The sequence below is a fragment of the Mobula birostris genome, chromosome 11 (genome assembly GCF_030028105.1).
Source record: "Mobula birostris isolate sMobBir1 chromosome 11, sMobBir1.hap1, whole genome shotgun sequence".
NCBI classification, from domain to species: Eukaryota; Metazoa; Chordata; class Chondrichthyes; order Myliobatiformes; family Myliobatidae; genus Mobula; species Mobula birostris.
The window spans coordinates 48378550-48402837 of NC_092380.1; the positions used below are offsets into that span (position 1 = coordinate 48378550).

At 44.1% G+C, this 24288-nt stretch overlaps 1 protein-coding gene across 6 annotated transcripts in view; it reads left to right on the forward strand.

Moving 5' to 3' along the window:
- The window catches only part of trim44 (tripartite motif containing 44), a 214588-nt gene that overhangs the window by 4065 nt on the left and 186235 nt on the right, over window positions 1-24288 (forward strand). For all 6 annotated transcript variants that reach the window (XM_072272193.1, XM_072272195.1, XM_072272196.1 and 3 more), the window contains exon 2: window positions 22470-22547. In XM_072272193.1, coding sequence (XP_072128294.1) covers window positions 22470-22547 — 78 coding nt within the window. The remainder of the gene's footprint in view (window positions 1-22469; window positions 22548-24288) is intronic.

Below are 24288 nucleotides of genomic sequence, written 5' to 3' on the forward strand. Positions count from 1 at the left end.
TTTATAGATTTCTCATTATAACTTACAGTTTTTAAATGTATTGCACTGTTTGCTGCTGCGGTTTCACAACATGTGTCAGTCATAATCAACCTGACTGATTTGTCTACAATACTCTGGTTTTATTCTCTCCATGCCCCGTTCTCCTTCACTGCTCTGCCCCCCATTTAGACCACTACCCTACCCACCAAGTCCATTAAAATGGACAGTTAACCTCGCTCTGGGATGGGAGGAAACTAGAACATTTGGAAGAAACTTGTGTGGTCACAGAAGATGTAAAAAGTCCACACAGACAGCAGCAGAGGTCGAAACTGAAACCCGGTCACTGGAACTTTGAGTTGGTAACTGTGTCACTGTGCTTTAATAAATTCCAGACTTATTTAACAATTCTAATTTAACTTCTGCGTAGTGGGATTCAGTCTCTTGCCTCTAGATCACTGGTAGAAAACTCCCTGCCCTTCCCTCAGACAGCTGTTCTCTACAGGGAGCAGAGGGAAGCACTGTCCTAGGAGGGGTCTGCCGAAGGGGAAAGAGGGGTGGTGAAAAGGGGATGTGTCAATTGCTCAGCAGGGCCATGATCCCCTTGATAATATTCAAGCATCTTGTACATATCCTGCACGCATGTTTGAGAGTATATGTAGAATATGCCAAAGTGGTCAACTTGAGATATCCCAGTACTTGTCTGTGTATCCAGTACACTCCTTCTCACTTACCCAACTGAATCAGAATCAGGTTCATTATCACCAACATGAAATTTGTTGGTTTTTTTTTTGCAGTAGCAATACAGTGCAAACTCATAACAAAGTATAGCATGGAACCAGGCCCTTCAGCCCATCTAGTCCATGCTGAAATAAAATTGAAAGAAGCAGGAGTAACAAGGTGGTGTTCATGGACCGTTCTGACATCTGACGATGGAGGGGGAAAGGCTGTTCTTAAAACTTTAGGGTCCTGTACCTCCTCCCTGATGGTAGTAAGGAGAAGAGAGCAAGTCCTGGATGGTGACGGTCCTATTAACGGATGCTGCCTTCTTGAGGCATTGCCTTTGGAAGATACCTACAGTGCTGGGGTGGATTGTGCCTGTGATGGAGCTGGTTGAGTTTTCAACCCTCAGCAGCCTCTTGTGTTATTGGAGCCTCCAAAACAGGCAGAGATGCAACCAGTCAGAATGTATATCTATAGAAGTTTGCAAGTCTTTGTTGACATACCCAATCTTCTCAAGTTCCTAACGATGTGATGGGCCCAGGATAGATCCCCTGAGACGCAGATACTCAGGAGCTTGAAGCTGTTCACCCTTTTTACTGCCGACCACTCAATGAGGACTGGTGCATGTTCTCAAGGTTTCCCCTTCCTTAGATCCACGATCAGTTCCTTGGTCTCTCTGATGTTTGTGCAACTTTGTTGTTGTTGTGACACCACTCAAGCAGCCAAACTATTTCACTCCTGTACACATAGAAGTGTCATAGAAAACTACAGCACAGAAACAGGCCCTTTGGCCCATCTAGTCCACGCCAAGCCATTTAAACCACCTAGTTCCGTCGACCTGTCCTCAGACCATAGCCCTCCATACCCTCCTCATCCATGTAACTATCCAAACTTCTCTTAAATGTCGAAATTAAAATTGCAAGCACCACTTGTGCTGGCAGCTCATTCACACACTCACTACCCTTGAGTGAAGAAGTTTCCCCTCGTGTTCCCTTTAAACTTTTTACCTTTCACCATTAATCCATGACCTCTAGTTGTAGTCTCACCGAACCGAAGTGGAAAAAGCCTGTTTGTATTTATCCCATCTATACCCCTCAAAATTTTGTATAGCTCTATAAATCTCTCAGTCTTCTACATCCTAGGGAATAAAGTCCTAACCTATTCAATCTTTCCTTATACCTCAGGTTCTTCAGACCCGGCAACATACTTGTAAATTTTCTCTGTACTCTTTCAATCGTATTTACATCTTTCCCATAGGTAGGTGACCAAAACTGAACACAATACTTCAAATTAGGGCTCACCAACATCTTATACAATGTCACATAACATTCTAACGGAACTTCTTCATTGATATCTGAAATTTCAAGACCATTGTTAAGACCATTCAAATATTGGGCAATTCATATTTGCATCCAGAACTGTGCTGGGTGTCACTGGGGTTGTGGCAAGTTCACTTGAGTTTTGGTCATGTACTTCTCAGTTAGGAGAGGAAATGACAAGGAATCCTGCTCTTTCTTGCTCTTTGATGCCCCCGATTGGATGAGCAACATTGGAATATCAGCAATGATCTCCAGAATGGTATGCAACCTTTAATTTAATAATATCCACAAACTTCTTTTGAAAAGAAGAATGAGAAGGCAACAAGTGGCATCAAAGAGCGTTGTACAGTTGATGTTGGTGTTAATGAGGCATTTGAGTTCAATAGTTCAATTAGATCCCATGGGTGCAAAGTTAAAGTGGCAAATTGGATTCAAAATCAGCTCAGTGATGAGAAGCCAAGGTAAATGATCTTTATTTGCTTTAATGATGGTTACTAATTCAGTATTGTTAGTGAGAACTACATATTCCAGAACTGGGATTGGGAGGGAGGGAGGTAGGTACCAAACAAAATTAGAAACTGTTGAAAGTGCATCAGGTTAGGTAGCATCCATGGAAAAAGGAGGTGGAATTTGACTTGCCAAACTGTAAAACTATTTTGTGTTCTGCTGAAAGACCACAGGTGTAAAATATTCATGCTTTGTTAGTGTTTCCATCAATCCTGGGCACAGAATATGCAGCAGTGACTTTTGGTGGGACAATTAATCACGGCAGCACTGCTTCTACACATAATTACCAACTCGTCTGTTTTGCCACTCAGTAAGTTTATACCTGATTTCCAGCTGTTCTCCATACAGTTTTTGTTTCATCCTTGCTTTTCTTGGCTGATGAAAGTCTTTTGGTCTTGGAGTCATAGTGTGGGAACAGGTTCTTCTGCCTCACTCCTCCACGTTGACGAGTATGCCCATTTCAGTCAGTCTCATGTGCCCATGTTTGAGCCATATCCCTACAGCTTGTCATATCCATGTACCTGAATAAATGTTAGATCCAAAATTAATAAATTACCTAGTGTCAATTGTTATTTGTGGAATAGAGTGCAAATTTTTGACCATTTTTTAAAAACCTAGATTTGTTTCCTGAGTTCACCCTTACAAGGCTTTAGTTTTTAGACCAAGATCCCAGTCCTAGAAACGGAAAACTGCAGACAAAAAAAAACAGATTACTTGAAGCACTCAGCAGCCTCTGAGGGTTCAGAAACAGATTGGACATTTTGAGTTACAGTGAAGGTAGAGGGGTTATGTAACAATTGCCACAAAGACCAGCAGTTAAGGACAAGGGAGAAAAAAAATCAAATTGAGGCAATAGAACAGGCACATAAGTGCAGGGAGGAAAAAAGAGAAGTGGTTATTCAAAATTGTTGAATCCAATATTAAATACTGGAGATTCTAATATACCCAGCTCTGGTGTGTTTCTCAAGCATTGGTGGAAGCAAAAGAGAGAGAGATTCAGAGTGGGGGATTTAATTGCAGGGCAACTGGATGTTCCGGGTGGTTTCTGCAGTCTGAGCAGAGGTGTTCTGCAAAGCAGTCACCCAAGCTGTGCTTGGTTTCTCCATTGCAGATGAGGCCACATTGTGACACCGAAGAAGTGAATTGCTGTTTCACGTAGCAGGAATGTTTAGGTCTGAGGATACTGAAGAGGTAAAAGGGAAGGGATTCATCTCCTGTGGTTACATTAGACAGTACCATAAGAAGAGGAGTGGTTGTAGAGACTCAGACCACAAGGAATATGCCTCACCTGTCACCGGCTACATCTTTAAGTGTGTAGACGATGTGGTACCTCAAGAATGGTCATCACGTGGCCCATCCAGAAGCCCTGGCTGAACACACAGGTGCACTCTGTACTAAAAGTTCAGAACACTCCTTCAGTTCTGGGGACATTACAGCTCTCAGAGCAGTCAGGAGGAACTTCATCTTGGGCATCAAGAGGACAAAGACTACCTACTGCAGAAGAAAAATCAACAGCTGTCCGATAATCCCCGGTGTATGTAGCTGGACATCAAGAGCATTCCTACTCAGGGAAAACCAGTGTCGACTGTAGCAGAGACATCTCTCTCCTTGACGCTATAACCAACTTCTTTTCACGCTTCGAGGCATACAACATGATGCCAGCCACCAAAGCTTGCCCCCTCCCATGACCATCTGTAACAGCAGACGCAGGAAGGATTCTGCAGGGAGTCAACCGCTGTCAGGCATCCAGACCAGGCACCATCCCAGGCCAAGTAGTCAGGGAGTGTGCTCACATCAACACTTCGCTCATCCAGGCTGCTGTCTCCACATTCTTCAAATCAGCCATCATCCCTGTACCAAAGAACGCTGCACCTTCAGAATGAATTGACAACCAGTTGGTGGCACTGACGTCAATCATCATGAAGCGTTTTCAATGGCTGGTAACAGCACACATCAAAAACTCTATTACTACCATGCTGGACACTCACCAATATGCTTATCCAACAGAACCACTTTACAACAGATACCATAGCATCTGTCATGCACCTGGCCCTGACACACCCAGAAAACAAGGACACTTATGTCAGAATGCTGTTTCTGGATTTCAGTTCGGCATTCAACACTATGGTCCCACAGACCCTGGTGAACAAACTCCTACTCCTCGGTCTGAACACCACTGTATAACTGGGTGTTGGAGTTCCTAACCAATAAACCTCAGACAGTCAAGATGTACAACTGCTCCTCCCTCCCCGTCATCCTCAATACGAGTGCCCCCCAGGGCTGTGTGCTGAGCCCATTGCTGCACACTCTGTTCACACATGACTGCACGGTCAAACATGTGATTACTCACATTGTCAAGTTCACCGATGACACGACAGTAGTGGGGGTCACCAGTAACAATGATGAGACGACCTACAGAGAGGAGGTGGAAGAGCTTGAGGCCTGGTTCCAAGCAAAAAAACCTTTTCTTCAATGTCAGCAAGACAAAGGAGATGGTTATTGACTTCAGAAAAACTTGCACCACTCACATCCTTCTTGATATTGGTGGCACAGCAGTGGAAACTGTGAGCACATCTCACACAGCCTCTTGTGGTCCCACAATCAGGAAAACTCGCCAATGCCTCTGCTTTCTAACAAGGTTGAAGAGAGTGTCTACTGGAAATGACATTGAACAATCTTGAATCTTTTAAAGCAGACCAGTGTTGTGAAAGAACTGTCCTTTTGGAAGCAAGTATAATTGAATCCCATTGGTTATGGTCAAATCAGTGGAGCTTGATGAATTCGAGAGTGCAGCGTGATGAATTCGAGAGTGGAGCTTGATGAATTCGAGAGTGGAGCTTGATGAATTCGAGAGTGGAGCTTGATGAATTCGAGAGTGGAGCTTGGTGAATTCGAGAGTGGAGCTTGGTGAATTCGAGAGTGGAGCTTGGTGAATTCGAGAGTGGAGCTTGGTGAATTCGAGAGTGGAGCTTGGTGAATTCGAGAGTGGAGCTTGGTGAATTCGAGAGTGGAGCTTGGTGAATTCGAGAGTGGAGCTTGGTGAATTCGAGAGTGGAGCTTGGTGAATTCGAGAGTGGAGCTTGATGAATTCGAGAGTGGAGCTTGGTGAATTCGAGAGTGGAGCGTGATGAATTCGAGAGTGGAGCTTGATGAATTCGAGAGTGGAGCTTGGTGTGGTGGAAGGTGAGAACAAGGTGATCCCTATCCTTGTTTTGGTTGAGGGCAGAAGTGCTGGAAATAGCAGAGGTGTATATGGGCACTGTGCCAACTATGGTCAAGCAGAGATCACAGTTAAAGAAGAAGGAAGACATCTGTCGTCACTGTTGCAGAAAGTAGAGCAGATGGAACAAAGGTGAAGAACCTGGGAGAATGGAATGAAGTCCTTGGAGAATGTGTAGCCACGAGAGTCCATGAGCTAAGAATGGATATTCTTCACTAACCTATCCCATGAGTTGACAGTATCAAGAAAAGGCAGAATCAGGATGGAACGTGAAGGTGAGAGCAAGAGGGGAATTGTCAGCATGGGTAATGGACTGTTTGAATTCTGAATAAGGGAACAAAGCACCCACTGGTCATCTACATAATGCAGGAAGAGTTGAGGGAGGAGCTGTAGTGGGACTGAAACAAGGTACTTGTTCTTGACTTTCTGATCAGTGAAAATAATTTCACTCTCAGCTGTTCAGTCCTCTGAATATCTTGAACCTTTTTCTTAATCATTTCTTAGAATTAACACATTGGCCTTTAAGATAATATGTATCAATTAACGTTTTTCTCCTACTGTTGTGAGAGGAGACATTTTTAATGCTGCTCACAGTCACCATCACCATGCAGATTATAACTATGGGTCTCTCACTGAGTGCTTGTTAATTACTACATAGTATTAAAAGCCAAATAACTACTTCTTTTATCAAAGGCATGTAGAGTCTTGCATGTTGTCTGCTTTTCTTGGCTCTGAGCCTAATATCTGTGGGAGGGACCTTGAGCCAAGATCCACTGCAGAGAACAGACTGAGCAGGGTGGAAGTGAGAAATGATACAGGTCTCACACTCCTAAAGTTTCTGAAATTCACAACAGGACATTCCTCTTGGCTAACCTTTCGATGTAACCTTTTTACCTTGGCTTTAGTTTAATAAAAGGAAAAATGTACACACAAGGTCAGTCAGCATCTGTGAAAAGTCATGTGAGTGATGGAATGGAAGTGTCCAAAATAGAGGATTTTTAAAAACGTCGACTGCACCTCTTCCTAGAGATGCTGCCTGGCCTGCTGCGTTCACCAGTAACTTTGATGTGTGTGGCTTGTTTATTTTGGCTTTTTTCTTAAAGATGTGCTGGGTCCTGGCTACCGCTGCACCGCTGCATGCTTCACTACCCGGTATTGGCCAACGGCCTGGAGGCTGGGGACCACTGCTTTAAACCAATGGTGGTTCTCTGAAAGAAGAAAGTTGCAGTCAGTCACATCCCACAGCCCTGCAGCATTTTCCCTCAGTTTGAAAACTGATGTTGATTGTGCTTCTGTCATCTTTTCAGACCATGAGTATCTCGTCATGATGTCATTGACTGAAAGGGTGAGGGATGTGGATTGAATACATTCAATAGGATGTAGATTGAGTGGGATAGATAATCAAAAAAAAACAAAAAATGCAGGTTTGTGGGGAAGGAGGAATGTGCTGGGACTCATTTAAAGAGCCTGTTGAGATGTGCTGGGTTTAATTTTAACCTGCGGCCTGTAAAATTGTAATGATTTGGATGTAACTATTCATCCAATGTCTTAAAATAGCACTGATTCTGTGAAAGTATTCTCAGCAAATCTCTCTGTATGGGTAAAAACTGGAGCAATGTTTTATTGTTGCAGATAATACCACTAGGTGGGAGCTGATAAGGCATCATTATAAGATGATTACATCAAAGAACAGTTGAAAAGTAACTTCTCAAAGGATTTTCATTGGAAATAAACAGGAAAGGCTGGAGATACTCAGTAGGTCTGACAGCTGATGTGAATGAATAAAAGTAATTCTCTTTCTCCACAGATGCTGCTCCCCTCCCATTTTCTGGTTGCATTTCAGATTTTCTGTATCTCCAGGAGTTTGATTTTTCATCAATAGATGGATCCTTTCACCCATGCATACTGCAGTAAACATGAAGCATGTTTGGAACACCGAGTAATGTTTTTGAGAAATTGCTCAATTGCTTCAGTTTTTGAACTGTGAGGGAAAGTAACAGTGGAAGGGTATGGACAGCTTATGAAATACTGAGGCAAAAAGGAGTGTAAGAAATAGGTGAAAAATAGCATGGAGGTATAGACAGGGAATAATATGAGTTATAACAGCTATCAGTTCTTTAACTTCTACAGGGCTGAACTTGTCCTCAGTTGCCAACACTGATCTCGGACTTGGATAAAAGTGGGTACAAGCCTGCCTCACAAAATGAACGTAATCTATAATAGCACTGTGTCAGCTACTCTTAACAAGCCCATGCCGTTGCTAGAGGCCAGGGACAGGGAGTCACCTTGTGTGATGCACCCTCTGATCAATCCAATAATACTGTTCAAAAAAGTCAAAGAAATGTATCCAATCCTTTATTAGCAACTAGCAAAATCTTGAAGTGATGAAACTTCTGAAACTAAAACTAGTGGTATTAATGTACTTAAGCAAAGTTACAGTCTGGGCAACAGGTCTGGCTGTCCACTCATGATTTGCCTCTCCAAGTGGAATCTAGAAAGTTGGTGCTCGAGTTCATTGGTCCCTTTAAGATCATGGGGAAAGTAAACCCGGTGGCTTACACCTTGCAGCTGCCCAAGATCCTAAAGACCAACCCCGCCTTCCACATCTCTAAATTAAAACTTGTCTGCACCAGCCCCTTTCGCCCCACCACCATCGGCCCCGCCGTCACCTAGGTTCATCGAGGGGGAACAGGTCTTCACGGTGAAAAGACTTTTGGACTCACGTCCTGTTCGTGGTGTTCAGCAATACCTAGTGGACTGGGAGGGAGTCAAACTGAAGGAAAGGTGCTGGGTGCCAGAAAGAGACACCCTGGATCCGACTCTCATCCACAATTACCATCACCACCTCTCCGAGCAACGAGGGCTGTCAGGAGTAGGCGTAAGGGAGGGGTTCCTGTTATGAGACACTTCCAACCACACCGGCTTCTGAGATTTAGATGCTCTTAACTTTCCGGAGTACGGATAGCTATTGTAGCCTCTTTAAAGGCTTGGGACATTCTTGTTAATTGATAAGCATGTTTTGGGTACCAAGAACTTAGTATTTAAGGAACACCTGAACATAGGTTCAGTGTTCAATTGTAAGCCTACTAATGATTTTGTCTAGCGTTTGTTTTGTGCTTCGTTTCTCGCTCCTGTTTGAGACTGTGTCTTGATCCCTGCCTTGGATATTCCAGCATTTGAGTCGAAGACAATCTCGTCAAGGACTCTCATCACACTTTCTCCAAGTCAACTAAGAGTAAACAATATTCAATTGCTTCCTCTTCTGACTAAGAAATAAGAGCAAGTTCTTAAACCTAAGAATCCAGGCTACTGATTCCCTCAGATGGGTCCAAGATGAGAAGTGATGGATAATATGTGTTACAGCGTCCAACTCCTCTTCAATCTGCATGACATTCATTGTAACAATCTCCTTGAATTTTGGCTCATCCAGCAGAAGTTCTGCAGAACAATTGGGGTTCACAGGCCATTCAGTTTCAGGATCAAGAAGATGGTGAGGTCCTGACACCCAAATCTTATTCTTCAGAAAGGCCTTCACCTTCAACCCTCTAGAGGCCACATCTGCAAGTTTGATTGAAGTATTCACGTACTTCCATTGGGATACCTGTGAGACCTGAAGAATTTTTGAAACTCTGTTAGTGACGTAGATTCAGAACCTGGAGGTTTCATTCTTCATATACTTCAGCAGAGAAGTACTATCAGTCCGAAAAACAGAATCCTGAAGCTGCATGCTCAACTCTTTCCTCCACAATGTGTCCATACAGCTAGCCATCATTGTAGCAGGAATGAGCTCCATACAAGGGAGTTCAACAGAGCTACCCTAGATTGTCCATGATAAAAGCACTGTGCGCCTGCACGCCATCATGCAACAGTGGGCGAGTCACTACTCCATTTCTATCTTCACTCACATCTGTAAAATGGTGTAACTGTAACAGCAACTTCACCAAAGTCCAAGGGTTTCAAACATCTACTGTAGCCACCTTGAAGTTTTCCAGTTGGCAAAATTCTTCCAGCAATCTTGTTCTGTCATGAGCAACTGTTGTAGGCAGAGCATCATCCCAACCAAGCCCTCTCTTGCATGGGATTTGTAGGATCTTCTTAGCAAATAACAGCACTGGACATGAGATGCTTAGTATGACAGATGGAACTACCTGTGAAGAGGATCACTCTTCTGGTAAACAGTCTATCCTGGATCGTGATCTTAAAATTTTAAAGTATCTGACTGAGCACACCATTGCAAACGTAGTACAGTCGGCCCTCCGTATCCATGGGGGATTGGTTCCGGGAACACCCGTGGATACCAAAATTCGCGGATGCTCAAGACCCTTATATAAAAGCCTAAGGGAGCCTGCCATTTTGTTGGCTTTGTGGAACAATCCATGTTCCAAGTCTGTACTGGTATCTGTCCCCCACTTTTCCTTCGCCACATCGATGACTGCATTGGCGCTGCTTCCTGCACGCATGCTGAGCTTGTTGACTTCATTAACTTTCCCTCCAACTTTCACCCTGCCCTCAAGTTTACCTGGACAATTTCTGACACCTCCCTCCCCTTTCTTGATCTTTCTGTCTCTATCTCTGGAGACAGCTTATCTACTGATGTCTACTATAAGACATCAGTATAGTAGACTCTACAGACTCTCACAGCTACCTGGACTATTCTTCCTCTCACCCTGTCTCTTGCAAAAATGCCATCTCCTTCTCGCAATTCCTCTGTCTCCGCTGCATCTGCTCTCAGGATGACGCTTTTCATTCCAGGACGAAGGAGATGTCCTCCTATTTTAAAGAAAGGGGGTTCCCTTCCTCCACCATCAATTCTGCTCTCATAGAACATAGAATAGTACAGCACAGTACAGGCCCTTCAGCCCACAATGTTGTGCCGGCTCTCAAACCCTGCCTCCCATATAAGCCCCCACCTTAAATTCCTCCATATACCTGTCTAGTAGTCTCTTAAACTTCACTAGTGTATCTGCCTCCACCACCAACTCAGGCAGTGTATTCCACGCACCAACCACTCAGTAAAAAACCTTCCTCTAATATCCTCCTTGAACGTCCCACCTCTTACCTTAAAGCCATGTCCTCTTGTATTGAGCAGAGGTGCCCTGGGGAAGAGGCGCTGGCTATCCACTCTTATCTATTCCTCTTATTATCTTGTACACCTCTATCATGTCTCCTTTCATCCTCCTTCTCTCCGAAGAGTAAAGCCCTAGCTCCCTTAATCTCTGATCATAATGCATACTCTCTAAACCAGGCAGCATCCTGGTAAATCTCCTCTGTACCCTTTCCAATGCTTCCACATCCTTCCTATAGTGAGGCGACCAGAACTGGACACAGTACTCCAAGTGTGGCCGAACCGAGTTTTATAGAGCTGCATCATTACATCGCGACTCTTAAACTCTATCCCTCGACTTGTAAAAGCTAACACCCCATAAGCTTTCTTAACTACCCTATCCACCTGTGAGGCAACTTTCAGGGATCTGTGGACATGTACCCCCAGATCCCTCTGCTCCTCCACACTACCAAGTATCCTGCCATTTACTTTGTACTCTGCCTTGGAGTTTGTCCTTCCAAAGTGTACCACCTCACACTTTTCCAAGTTGAACTCCGTCTGCCACTTCTCAGCCCACTTCTGCATCCTGTCAATGTCTCTCTGCAATCTTTGCCAATCCTCTACACTATCTACAACACCACCAACCTTTGTGTCGTCTGCAAACTTGCCAACCCACCCTTCTACCCCCACATCCAGGTCGTTAATAAAAATCACGAAAAGTAGAGGTCCCAGAACAGATCCTTGTGGGACACCACTAGTCACAATCCTCCAATCTGAATGTACTCCCTCCACCACGACCCTCTGCCTTCTGCAGACAAGCCAATTCTGAATCCACTTGGCCAAACTTCCCTGGATCCCATGCCTTCTAACTTTCTGAATAAGCCTACCCTGTGGAACCTTGTCAAATGCCTTACTAAAATCCATATAGATCACATCCACTGCACCACCCTCATCTATATGCCTGGTCACCTCCTCAAAGAACTCTACCAGGCTTGTTAGACACGATCTGCCCTTCACAAAGCCATGCTGACTGTCCCTGATCAGACCATGATTCTCTAAATGCCCAGAGATCCTATCTCTAAGAATCTTTTCCAACAGCTTTCCCACCACAGATGTAAGGCTCACTGGTCTATAATTACCCAGACTATCCCTACTACCTTTTTTGAACAAGGGGACAACATTTGCCTCCCTCCAATCCTCCGGTACCATTCCCGTAGACAACGAGGACATAAAGATCCTAGCCAGAGGCTCAGCAATCTCTTCTCTTGCCTCGTGCAGCAGCCTGCGGAATATTCCATCAGGCCCCGGGGACTTATCCGTCCTAATGTATTTTACCAACTCCAACACCTCCTCTCCCTTAATATCAACATGCTCCAGAACATCAGCCTCACTCATATTGTCCTCACCATCATCAAGTTCCCTCTCATTGATGAATACCTAAGAGAAGTATTCATTGAGGACCTCGCTCACTTCCACAGCCTTCAGGCACATCTTCCCATCTTTATCTCTAATCTGTCCTACTTTCACTCCTGTCATCCTTTTTTCTTCACATAATTGAAGAATGCCTTGGGGTTTTCCTTTACCCTGCTTGCCAAGGTCTTCTCATGCCCCCTTCTTGCTCTTCTCAGCCCCTTCTTAAGCTCCTTTCTTGCTTCCCTATATTCCTCAATAGAGCCATCTGATCCTTGCTTCCTAAACCTCATGTATGCTGCCTTCTTCTACCTGACTAGATTTTCCACCTCACTTGTCACCCACAGTTCCTTCACCCTACCATTCTTTTTCTTCCTCACCGGGATAAATTTATCCCTAACATCCTGCAAGAGATCTCTAAACATCGACCACATGTCCATAGTACACTTCCCTGCAAAAACATCATCCCAATTCACACCTGAAAGTTCTAGCCTTATAGCCTCATAATTTGCCCTTCCCCAATTAAAAATTTTCCTGTCCTCTCTGATTCTATCCTTTTCCATGATAATGCTAAAGGCCAGGGAGTGGTGGTCACTGTCCCCCAGATGCTCACCCACTGAGAGATCTGTGACCTGACCCGGTTCATTACCTAGTACTAGATATAGTATGGCATTCCCCTGACTCGGCCTGTCCACATACTGTGACAGGAATCCGTCCTGGACACACTTAACAAACCTGTCCCATCTAAACCCTTGGAACTAATCAGGTGCCAATCAATATTAGGGAAGTTAAAGTCACCCAAGATAACAACCCTGTTATTTTTGCACCTTTCCAAAATCTGCTCCTCTGTATCTCTGCTACTACCAGGGGGCCTATAGGATACACCCAATAGAGTAACTGCTCCCTTCTTGTTCCTGACTTCCACCCATACTGACTCAAAAAAGGATCCTGCTACATTACCCACCCTTTCTGTAACACATTTCAAACGCACCTTTCCCATTTCACACACATCTGCTCTCACCCCATCCTCCCGCCACCCCACTAGGAATACGGTTGCCCTTGACTTCACCTACCACCCCACCAGCCTCCGGGTCCAACATATTATTCTCCGTAACTTCTGCCTCCCCCAGCGGGATCCCACCACTAAACACATCTTTCCCTCCCTCCCCCTCTGCTTTCTGCAGGCATCGCTCCCTACGCAACTCCCTTGTCCATTCGTCCCCCCCCATCCCTCCCCACTGATCTCCCTCCCAGCACTTATCCTTGTAAGCGGAACAAGTGCTACACATGCCCTTACAATTCCTCCTTCACCACCATTCAGGGCCCCAGACAATCCTTCCAGGTGAGGCAACACTTCACCTGTAATTCGGCTGGGGTGAAATATTGCGTCCGGTGCTCCCGATGTGGCCATCTATATATTGGCGAGACCCGACGGAAGCTGGGAGATTGTTTCGCTGAACACCTATGCTCTGTCCGCCAGAGAAAGCAAGATCTCCCAGTGGCCACACATTTTAATTCCACATCCCATTCCCATTCTGATGTGTCTATCCACGGCCTCCTCTACTGTAAAGATGAAGCCACACTCAGGTTGGAAGAACAACACCTTATATTCCGTCTGGGTAGCCTCCAACCTGATGGCACGAACATTGACTTCTCCAACTTCCGCTAATGTCCCACCTCCCCCTCGTACCCCATCCGTTATTTATTTATTTTTTATTATTATTAATTTTTTTCTCTCTCTCTCCTTTTTCTCCCTCTGTCCCTCTCACTATACCCCTTGCCCATCCTCTGGGATTTCCCCCCCTCCCCCTTTTCCTTCTCCCTGGGCCTCCTGTCCCATTATCCTCTCATATCCTCTTTTGCCAATCACCTGTCCAGCTCTTGGCTCCATCTCTCCCCCTCCTGTCTTCTCCTATCATTTTGGATCTCCCCCTCCCCCTCCCCCTCCAACTTTCAAATCTCTTACTAACTCTTCCTCCAGTTAGTCCTGATGAAGGGTCTCAGCCTGAAACGTTGACTGTACCTCTTCCTAGAGATGCTGCCTGGCCTGCTGCGTTCACCAGCAACTTTGATGTGTGTTGCTTGAAATTCCAGCATCTGCAGATTTTCTGGTGTTTAAGAGAGCTCGTGAGGTTGTAATGAAAAGCAAAAATAGCGATAGCGTTTGTTTTGCAGTGAGCCGGTATAGAGGCCGCACGTACCCCAAGCAGCGAGAGTGCTTCATCTGGATTTATTTTGTGTGTCTGTTAGCAAGATGTGTCCTAAGGTATCAGAAAAGCCTAAGGGAGCACGTAAAGGTGTTACGCTTAGCGTAAAACTGGACATAATTAAGCGTTTCGATCGTGGTGAACGAAATAAAGTCAATGTGTGTGCGTTGAACTTTCCTGCGTCCACCATTCGTACTACTGTATTTACATGCAGAGAGAAAGAATATTGAAAGCTGCTGATGTTACTATTGGTTCTGCTTGTAGCATATTATTCCTGCTTTTACTGTATGTTAGTGCTATTTTAGGTCTTGTGTGTTATTTGGTATGATTTGCTAGGTTATTTTTTGGGTCTGGGAACGCTCAAAAAATTTCCCCATATAAATTAATGGTAATTGTTTCTTCGCAACTGAACGAGACGCGAGGCGAACAGTGCTCAGACAACGAGTGCTGGAGAGAGAAATTCCGTGTTTTTCCGATCCGTGGATACGGAGGGCCGACTGTACTCTCTCCACCAAAGAAATATCTTGCTCCAAATCCAAATCCTACACTATGAAATAACAAATCCTTCTTAACCTGTTCCTTAGATTCGGAGCACGCTGCTCAGCAATCTGCCTTGCGGTTATTAGGCATGTTAACACCCTTCTTTCCTCGAGATAAACTAATCTGGTAATGACTATCCACCAGTTCCATGAATTTGTGATAATCTCTTGACAAACAAGTTTCTTCCTCTTGACTGCATTTGGGGAAATGTCTTGAACTGCTGTTGCCAAAGCTCATCCAAATTAAAAAGTGAAATCCTGTTAACTGTCAGCTCTGACCAAGCATAGCCTCTTCCACCACCATGGTCTCCTTTCAGTGCCCCATTAACAGTCCAGCCCACCGCAAATCTCTTGCCACGGCCCCAGTGCTTTAGGCATGTTCATTCCTATCAGCAGCTCAATTTCCAAATTAATTTCTGGCAAATGAATATGCTTCAGGCGAGTCCAATCACAATCAAGCAGATGCTGGAAATCCAAGCAACACACACAGAATGCTGGAGGAACCATTCAGGTGAGACCATTCCCGGAGGTTCCCCCGATGAGGAATGTTACATTTGTAGAAAGTCATGCTTTCCTGTGGATAGATGTTAGGCAGGTCACTGTAGTTTACACTATCCAAGTCAGCCACTTCCAATCCTGAGACAATGTAACTACTAACAACCTTCTCTTGAGGATGAGAGAATGTGTGTTCTTTTTCCTGTCAGGTTGAGCTTGTTGATGAGGCTCACTGTCCAGGACATTGTTGTACTCCCTTGAACTTGTTACTCTTCTTTGACGTCACCTGAACTGGAAATTATAGAAATTTACAATCGTAATCGCCAGCCAGCCCCCTGGAAGGCCATTGGATACCAGGGCATTGCTCACTGCTGTGTCTGATTCTTTCACAGCTTGTTTCGAATCTGCACCCTTTTTCTCAGAGTGAATATGAAGTATGCTGGGATGCTTGCCGCTGCGTACCTTGCATGAAAGATGCTTCCTGCAATCCCTGCTGTCGTGTCCTGTACACAAACAACCAAAGCAGACATCATTTTCTTTTAGAAAGGAAATCTCATTGCGAGCCCTTTTCTCCATCTGAGAAGTATGTTCACCTTGGCAGAACAGACGAGCCCCTCTGGCTGATGAGACCATTTCCCTTTCATTAGTTCCAGACTCAGTTTTAGCTTTACTTCTCACAGTGGCCAAGCTGCTTCCTTCAGCTTTAGAAGGAATTTATGACTTAGTTCTGCTCACAGCTTTATATATCGCTGGTGATGTAGTGTCGTGTAAACACTAAGTGTGTAGCAATCTCCACTTGCCTTTCAATAAAAATGACAATGTCAGTGAAAGTAATCTTATGGTTGTGCCTTTCTTGAAGTTACAGGCCGCCAATTTCCATTTATCCCTAAGCTTGTGGGGCATTTTCTTTACGACAATCGACATTGGCAGTCATGTCTGGCTCTTGGATGTACTTCACTTCTCCTATGGCATGACAACAGACTCTACGAACAAGACTGTAGTCTTGGAAGAGCTTTCATGCCTTCAGATTTGATATGCGACCTTTTCCAAATAATCTGCAGCAATTTTCTGTTCATCAGCAAAATGTTCTAAAGCTTTGGCCTTTAGATATCCTTACTCTGGGTTGACTTGCGGGCAACTTTTGACAAGCTCTCTATGGTGTCCCCCAGTGAAATAGAGACAGTCGCCATAATCATTAGTCTTGTCTTCATTGTTATTGGTTGCTGCGTGAATGAAATCGCAGGAGAGAATTCCTGGTAGATACAAAGCAGCTTCTTTATTTGACACCACAGGGTAAAGTAGGCATCATATGGAGACACTTTTGGTGGAAAGGTCTGCAGGCCCAATGCGGGCCTCGATATTTTATGTGCCAAACATCAAAGGACAACTTCATATTTACAATGCTTTCTTTTGAAACTGCATACAAACTTCACACCTGATTCGCATCCATACCACAGACGCCAGCATCGTCTGGACTGGGATTCACAGCTTTTTGGAATCCATTGTTCCAAATTAAATCCACAATACATATTCAAAGGCAGAAGACCAACAGCCAAAGCCATTTGCTAAATGCAAATGACCTAAACCCAAAAATCACTCTTAACTCTATTCTTGAAAGCCCTCATAAATGAATGATGTTACAGTGGAATGAAGATTTGAATCTCTTTTTTAGGCAGAGATGCAATGGGTTGTTGTTGCATCACTGAGCTTGCTAGTTCTTTGTGGCCTCCAGCACAATATTTGGACTCCTATCATCTGAAACAGTGTGTCACCATACTGTAAAATACTGTCCTCGGGAGCACCTTCTGCTATTGGATATGGTATAGGTTCAGAGTGCCTCAGTGCAGGCTGAGAGTGAACACCTTGAGCTACCCCTTGGGGTCCAGAATCGTGGCTTACTGACATTCGAGGAACAAATGCATCTCCATTGACATTGAGTATGTCAGGTTTTCTCTGTACCATGTCAACATAGGTACTCACAGCATAGAACTGTCCCGCTGGAGCACTTTTAGCATCCACAGCCTTCAGTGCTTTCTCTTTGGCCAGCTTGGCCGCTTTTTCTAACGTTCACTATTTGTTGCCTTGCGCATGGCTCAGCTAATTCAGCCTGCTTTCTAATGCATGCCGAGGAGGTATCAGACCCACAGGACACTTCGCTAACAATAGAACCTGCTGCACACACATTAGACGCTCTGTCGTTTGGGCATATGTCATCCTGTAAATCATCAGCTTTATACATCGTCAAAACATGCCCTGGAGTTTGATAAATATTTTCATTTGCTCCCACAACTTATCCTTCAACATCACGTTTGGTTCAGCTATTGTTCAGCCTCTGGGGTGACTGTATTACTAAAAGTCTGAATATTTGCAAAACTTTTGGTTTGTTTACCTTGCTCTGAGCTAGGAATTAGGGACGTCAACACATTTAGTTGCTTAAGAACATCTTCACGAAGATTTTTCAAATCGTCCAAATGAGACTGCACATGTGAGACATTTTGCTTTTCTTGCAGAAAACTTCTAATTAACAGTATTAAATCTTTAATCTTCTAAACAATTTTATATTCCTTTCAAATGTTATCAGTTTTTCTCGCCAAAGCTTTCTCAGCAAGTATAATTTCTCTTTTAGTCCTGTCTTCAAGGTCATTGCTTTCAGTCTGACTCATGTTGTTATTTAAGTGCGCGAACCAGACAAAACAACGGCATTCAATTCAGATGTCAGCAACCAAAATATTTCAGTACTTCAGCAGAACCAAGCGTTGAACTCTTAGGCAAATACCACACTATAGAGCGTACGTTCAGCAGTGACCATTCCAAACTGCATTCCAACCCCAAGCACACAGCATGATCAACAACAGGTCATTACTTGCCACAAGCTACAGTGCCAACATGTCTGAATACTGATGTACATTTGGAATAACTGTCAAAAAATTTTTGTTGACAAAATGCAGCGACTACTCGATCAAGCCAATGCCATTGCTAGAGCCCAGGCACAGGGAGTTATCTTGTATGACGCTGCCTCTGATCCCAATGCTCAAAAAAGGTGAAGAAATATATTCGATCCTTTATTAGCAACCAGCAAAACATACAATCTTAAAACAATGAAATTTATGAAACTAAAACTAGTGATTAGACATACTTAAGCGGACAGTGAAAGATATGACACCTGACGGTCCCCAGCTCTAAAACTAACGAGACCAAGCGTGAATAGGGAACTTATTCCCTTTGCTTCTACCACGCCCCCGTCCGTGTGACTAACCACCATAATAAACGTAATAAATGTGCAAAAATACAATGCAGTGAGAGAACAGATGCATGGCTGCTACAAGTATTAGGAGCCACTTTAGATCAAGGCTTTTTAACAGGATTCCTCTCACCTTCTGAGTTCCTCCAGCTCCTTTGTGTTGTCCCAGATCGCCATTATTGCAGTCTCTTGTGTCTCCATGGAAGAGAGGCTGGTTTCTTTGATGTGTATTCGTAGTATAATCCTAACTATATGGCTAATGCTGGTATAATTAGCATTATACAACTAATGCTAGTGCAAATCGTGCTCATTTTATGAAGGGCTGCTGTGTTCTTTTTGATGTTTGTGAACTATGTTGTTTCATAACATCCAAAAAGCGTGTTTACTTGAAAATGTCTGAAAGACACAATGGTGCCCTTCAAAGAAAAAAAGACTACCTTTGTATAAAGCTTTTCAAAGTCTCGAGTTATCCCAAAGCACTGAAATACTGTTATATATGGGAGATGTTGCAACCAGTTTGTGCAGTGATCATAGTTTAATACCATTTCATTGGTTGAAAAACACCTGAGATTGGGAAATGTACAATATAAATGCAAGCCTACCCTCTGCGGTGCACACCCACAGACAACATTCTGGTGATGAGTGTGACATGGATGGAGGGGTGTTTATTGTCAATCACCATCATATTCTTTGCATCCACTTGGGAACGCAATAAAGGCCTTTAGTTAGGCTGCTGCTTTTCTGCCAATGTTCTAGTGCGGCATAGAATCCAACTCTATTTTAAACTCACGGCATTCCAAAAATGATGGCTTTACCAAGACTTTATGAAAGGTCAATAATCAAATGTAGTAATTTTGAATTATTTTACAGGGTTGCCTGAATACTTATGAATGCAAAATACTTCATGAATCACAAGGAGTGAGAATTGATCACTTGTGCCAGGAAGACTGACATTCATTGTCATTGTGTTTACAAATGGAGTGCCCTTTAATTGTTGTGCCAGTCTAAACAAAAAGTATGACAGACAGGTTCAAGATTGACTTACACCAGCCAAATAATGTCTGCAGCATGGTTGTTGTATAAATTCCCACAATAATCTGAATGTAGAAGTTGTAAATTGGTTTATTATTGTCACAACTTCCATGGTGTAGTGAACAACATTGTTTTGCATGTACAAGGGAAAAGAGTATCAGATGCAGAATATGGTGTTTACAGTTACAGAGAAAGTGCATTGCGGGCAACCAGTAAGGTGCAAGGCTTTAATGAGGTAGATTGTAAAGTCAAGACCCACCTTATAGGGAACTGTCCAATAATCTTGTAACAGTAGAATGGAAACTGTTCTTTAGCCTGGTTGTACAAGCTTTCAGGCCTTTGTATCTCCTGTTCAATGAGAGGGAGGAGGAACGAGACTGCCTGGGATGGGAGGGTCTTTTTCATTGCGTTAGCTGCTTTACGGAGGCAGGAAGAAGTGTAAGCGGAGACCATGGGTGGGGAGCAACAGATTTTATGGAGGGGAATGGACAGGAGACATTTCATGTAGAGGCCTTTCATCAGGATTCCTCTCACCTTCCGAATTCCTCCAGCTCCTCGGTGCTGTTCCAGATCTCCATTATCTGCTGTCTCTTGTGTCTCCACGGAAGGGAGGCTGGTTTCTGTGATGTCTTGAGCTATGTCCACAACTCTGCAGTTTCTCGTGGTCAAGAGCAGACTAGTTACCATACCAAGCTGTGATAATCCAGATACGATGATTATTTTATATCAACATGAACTTTATCCATACAAAAAAAGTACAAGTATAAACTAAGCAATATTTCTTCTGTCAATGTGTTCTATTACATTACTTAAAGCCACTAGGATTGTTGCCACTTACTGTATGTGGCCCCCAGGGGTGATACACTGCTACAATAATTGAGGGGCTTCCTCACCCAAACCGACACCTCACTGTTCACTAGTCGACATACCCTATACTGTAGTGTTTCCCCACTGAGCCCTTGCAGTGCCTGCACCAAGCTTCACTGTGTCCCTCAGCACATGCCTCTGCAGCCTGGAATATGGCAGTTAGACACATTTCTCTATGGACATCTCGATGTGCTGTCAAACCAACAGTGAAAAGGCATCTTTCACTGAATTGATGATTTGCTGGAAGATATAGACAGAGACCCTTGCATCTTTCTCTGTGCCCTCTTCACAAATGTGTTGACTATTATCTGCTGGTCTAGTTTAGGCAATTCACTGTGCAACTCTTAATTAATCAAAGCTCACAATTTATTGTCTCTGCACTACATCAAGTTAACTATGTTGACCCCAGGTCAACAACTTAAAATATGAATTCTACTGTTCCCTCTGTACCAATACTCACTTAGACCACTTCTCCAGTTTATAACACTGAAATCGGGGATCTCCTATTGGCCAAATGATTGATCCTTCTTGTCCCATCTCCTGGCATGGAGTTTTCTGGTCGCCAGAGTTCTCGCCACTTTGCATTGGAAGCCCCTCATTCACACTTTCCTTATCAGTTCAAATGTTGCTTTTCAATCTCGTTGACATGAGGTCACCTGACAGACACCTGTGTCAAATTCCCATTGGCTCTAGTCCAGGCCAGTTCCAATTTACTGCCTTCCTGCAAGTGATAACTCTGTTCTGAATCAGCCAGCTGCTAGGCTGTAGTTACACAGACTCCTCTCTTCATAAACCTGCATGTCTTATCACACCAAAGTATACCCCACAAATAACTTCTTATTTGGAGTTGATCTCTGGTTCATTAGATTATCAGAAACATCACTGTGTCAGTTTTAAAGCACTTTGATAGAACTATTCCTGAGCAAAACAGTTAAGACAGTTCACAAAATGGAGGTTACAAAGCAGTTTCACAAAATGGCAGCTTCTGTTCTTTCAAGAACAAAGACATCTAGTTTGTCTACTTCCACTGTCCTTGACCCATTTGAGTTTGATGTTTTTCCATATTTTGATTCCTTCATGGCCAACAAACCCAGAGTCTTCAAAGAGATGAGCAACTATCTGTTCACTATAGTCATCCGTGGACACCACACGATGGGAATGAAGGTCCAGGCGTGCAGGAAGGATCTGATTGGGAGGGCCCTTCTCACTGCTAGCTAGGCAAAGTCTCAGTGTCTGTTAGTGAGGTCTGGCAATGAACCATTCTGGCAGATGGTCTGGACAGTCTCCCACTGTGTCCATCAGGTCCTTCTCTTGCAATGTCTGCAGAACATCCCACTATTCATCGTGCAGTGGTAAAAGTTGGTGAGGCTGAATTTCGTTAGCCTCCTGAGGAAGTGGAGGAGTTGCTGCACTTTCTTGGCAGTGGTGTCTACATGGTTGGACCAGGACAGGCTGTTGTTGGTGTTCACTCCCAGGAACTCGAGGCACTCAACCCTCGCACCATTGATGTAAACAGGAGTGTGTGCTCTGCCCCCTTCCTGAAGTCAAGGTTGCCATTGTGTTTCATACAAGTAAGTTTCAATCAAATCATCTTTTCTCAGATTTTCATAACCATCCACTGCTCAACATGAACCCATGAGACAGGCAGTTATGCTCAGACTTCCTCTGTTTTCTTGCCTATTCCACCTGAAATAAGCAGAAGTTGTGCATCATTTTGTCAATGACATGAATGTTACAAATCCATCACTAAATTCTCACAGAACAAAAAAAAGATATGTATACCTGAAAGCATACGGAATCAAAAAATCTTTGGGGGCTTGTAATTGCTTCAAAAGTAGCTGAAATGCTAGTTGTGATCTTTGTAACTCCTTCCTTTTTCTGTTCCTTAGAGCAGACCTCCTGCTGACTTGAACGGTGCCATGTCGGAGATGGTGGAGCGATTGAAGGCAAAATGGGCCGACCCAAATGTAAGTGCTTGCACCTTCTCATTGGCCACTTGTTCTCCCTCGACAGATACTTCTCCACGATTGAGAAAACAGGAGCTGCAGTGGTTGGAAAACCATGATAAGAGATGAAACAGACATTCAGGTTCGGTAGTCAGCTTCTCCTGATGCCTCGGGCCACATCACTGTAACAATAAACATCGCCAGAAATAAACTTAATGTTCTTTCATCTGTGACTATTCTGCTTCCCTCGGAGCAGAATGTAAGGCACCTTATTTAATTGTATGTGATTTTTATTGTTTTGTGGATGAAGTCTTTTAGTTCTCCTTAAGTTACCATTTAGAAGATAAGTTGTGAACTTCCCTTCAGTCAGAAGATCATGGGAGGTGCCAGCCCTGGCTTCTCGTTGCTGCTAATCTCTGTTGAACTTCACATAGGACCTAAGTTGGCTCTCCTGTGCGGTACTGAGAAGACGATGGAGGGATGGTGCAGGATCCTCTGTAAGCATGTCCCATCTGCTCCATCTGTGGCTCCTCCATTGGCCTCCTTAGTCATTTCAGCGGCCACAAGACTGCGGTGGAAGCAAGTCGTCCTCTACCCCTCTCAGGCTCAAGGAGGTAACACATCTGACGTAGTACAGATTAGATGTGGGTAAAAGCTACTGTGTCAGTGTCCAGGGTTATCCAAAGTGCAAGTTGCATAGAGGGCAGACCTCCCTTGACACTGTCCTGCCAAACATCCCACATTAGGTAAAGTGTAGTTTATATGAAGGGCAAAGCCCAGTGTCCATGTGGCTGGAATTTTAGTTTTGGGCTGTCAGCACAGGTGGTGAGGAAGGGGTTCAGATCTTTTGTACACTGCCCTCCACTCAGTTGCTGAAGCCATTATTGCAGGCTTGCCTGAGACTATTTTCACGAGCAGCCCGCCCACTTTTGAGAGAAGAGTTGTTGTATTTAATCCGCACAGGGATAGAGCTACCTTTGTGTCGTCCAGTGATATGAGGTGCTGCAGTCTCTGAGGAAGGAACAGGTCATGCCGACAGGTGTTTTCCTCGCACCGCAGAGGGCTCTGGGAATTTCAGCCCATCTTCATTCACTTATTCACAGCAGCAGGCTCCTGTGTGCTTCACTGCACTTCTATCAGCTTACTTCATTCAGATCCCCGCGTCAGGCTTCACTGGGGCGCCTCGTGCCTGACACAGTTGTGTTGGACAGCAGTAAGGAATTTGGAGTTGAGTGAGCCCTTTGTGTGATTGGGTCATCCACAGGCTACTGTCTGATTAACAGAACACGCTACATGGCTTTCAATTAAGCCCTTTCTTACACAAGCTGTCAGCTCTGACAGCGTTTCACAGCTCACTGCTCTCTTGCTGTTCTGCCCTTACTCAAGCCTTGCACTCACAAAATCCATTGTCCACTACTTCATAATATTTGCAACATTTTTGACTGAAGCCTTTGGTGCTTTGTTTTTTTTTAAAGATGTCATTGGATAATAGCCAGGCAGACCTGCCAAAATTCAGAAAGTAGTGAAATCCTTGGGAGTATAACAAAATCTCTGAGGATAATAAGCAGGGCTTTGTTAGATGATGTAAGAATATTTATTGTACCGGCTACAGCAGAGCCCCTGTAGTCAGTCAGCCCTCAGTGGGGAATTAAGTCAGTAATAGATTAAGTGGCTCAGTCTGTTCTGATGTGGAGCCTCTGCAGCTCTGCATCCTATTTGGACAATGTACCCACAGGCTGCAATGACCCACAAGTGGAGCTGC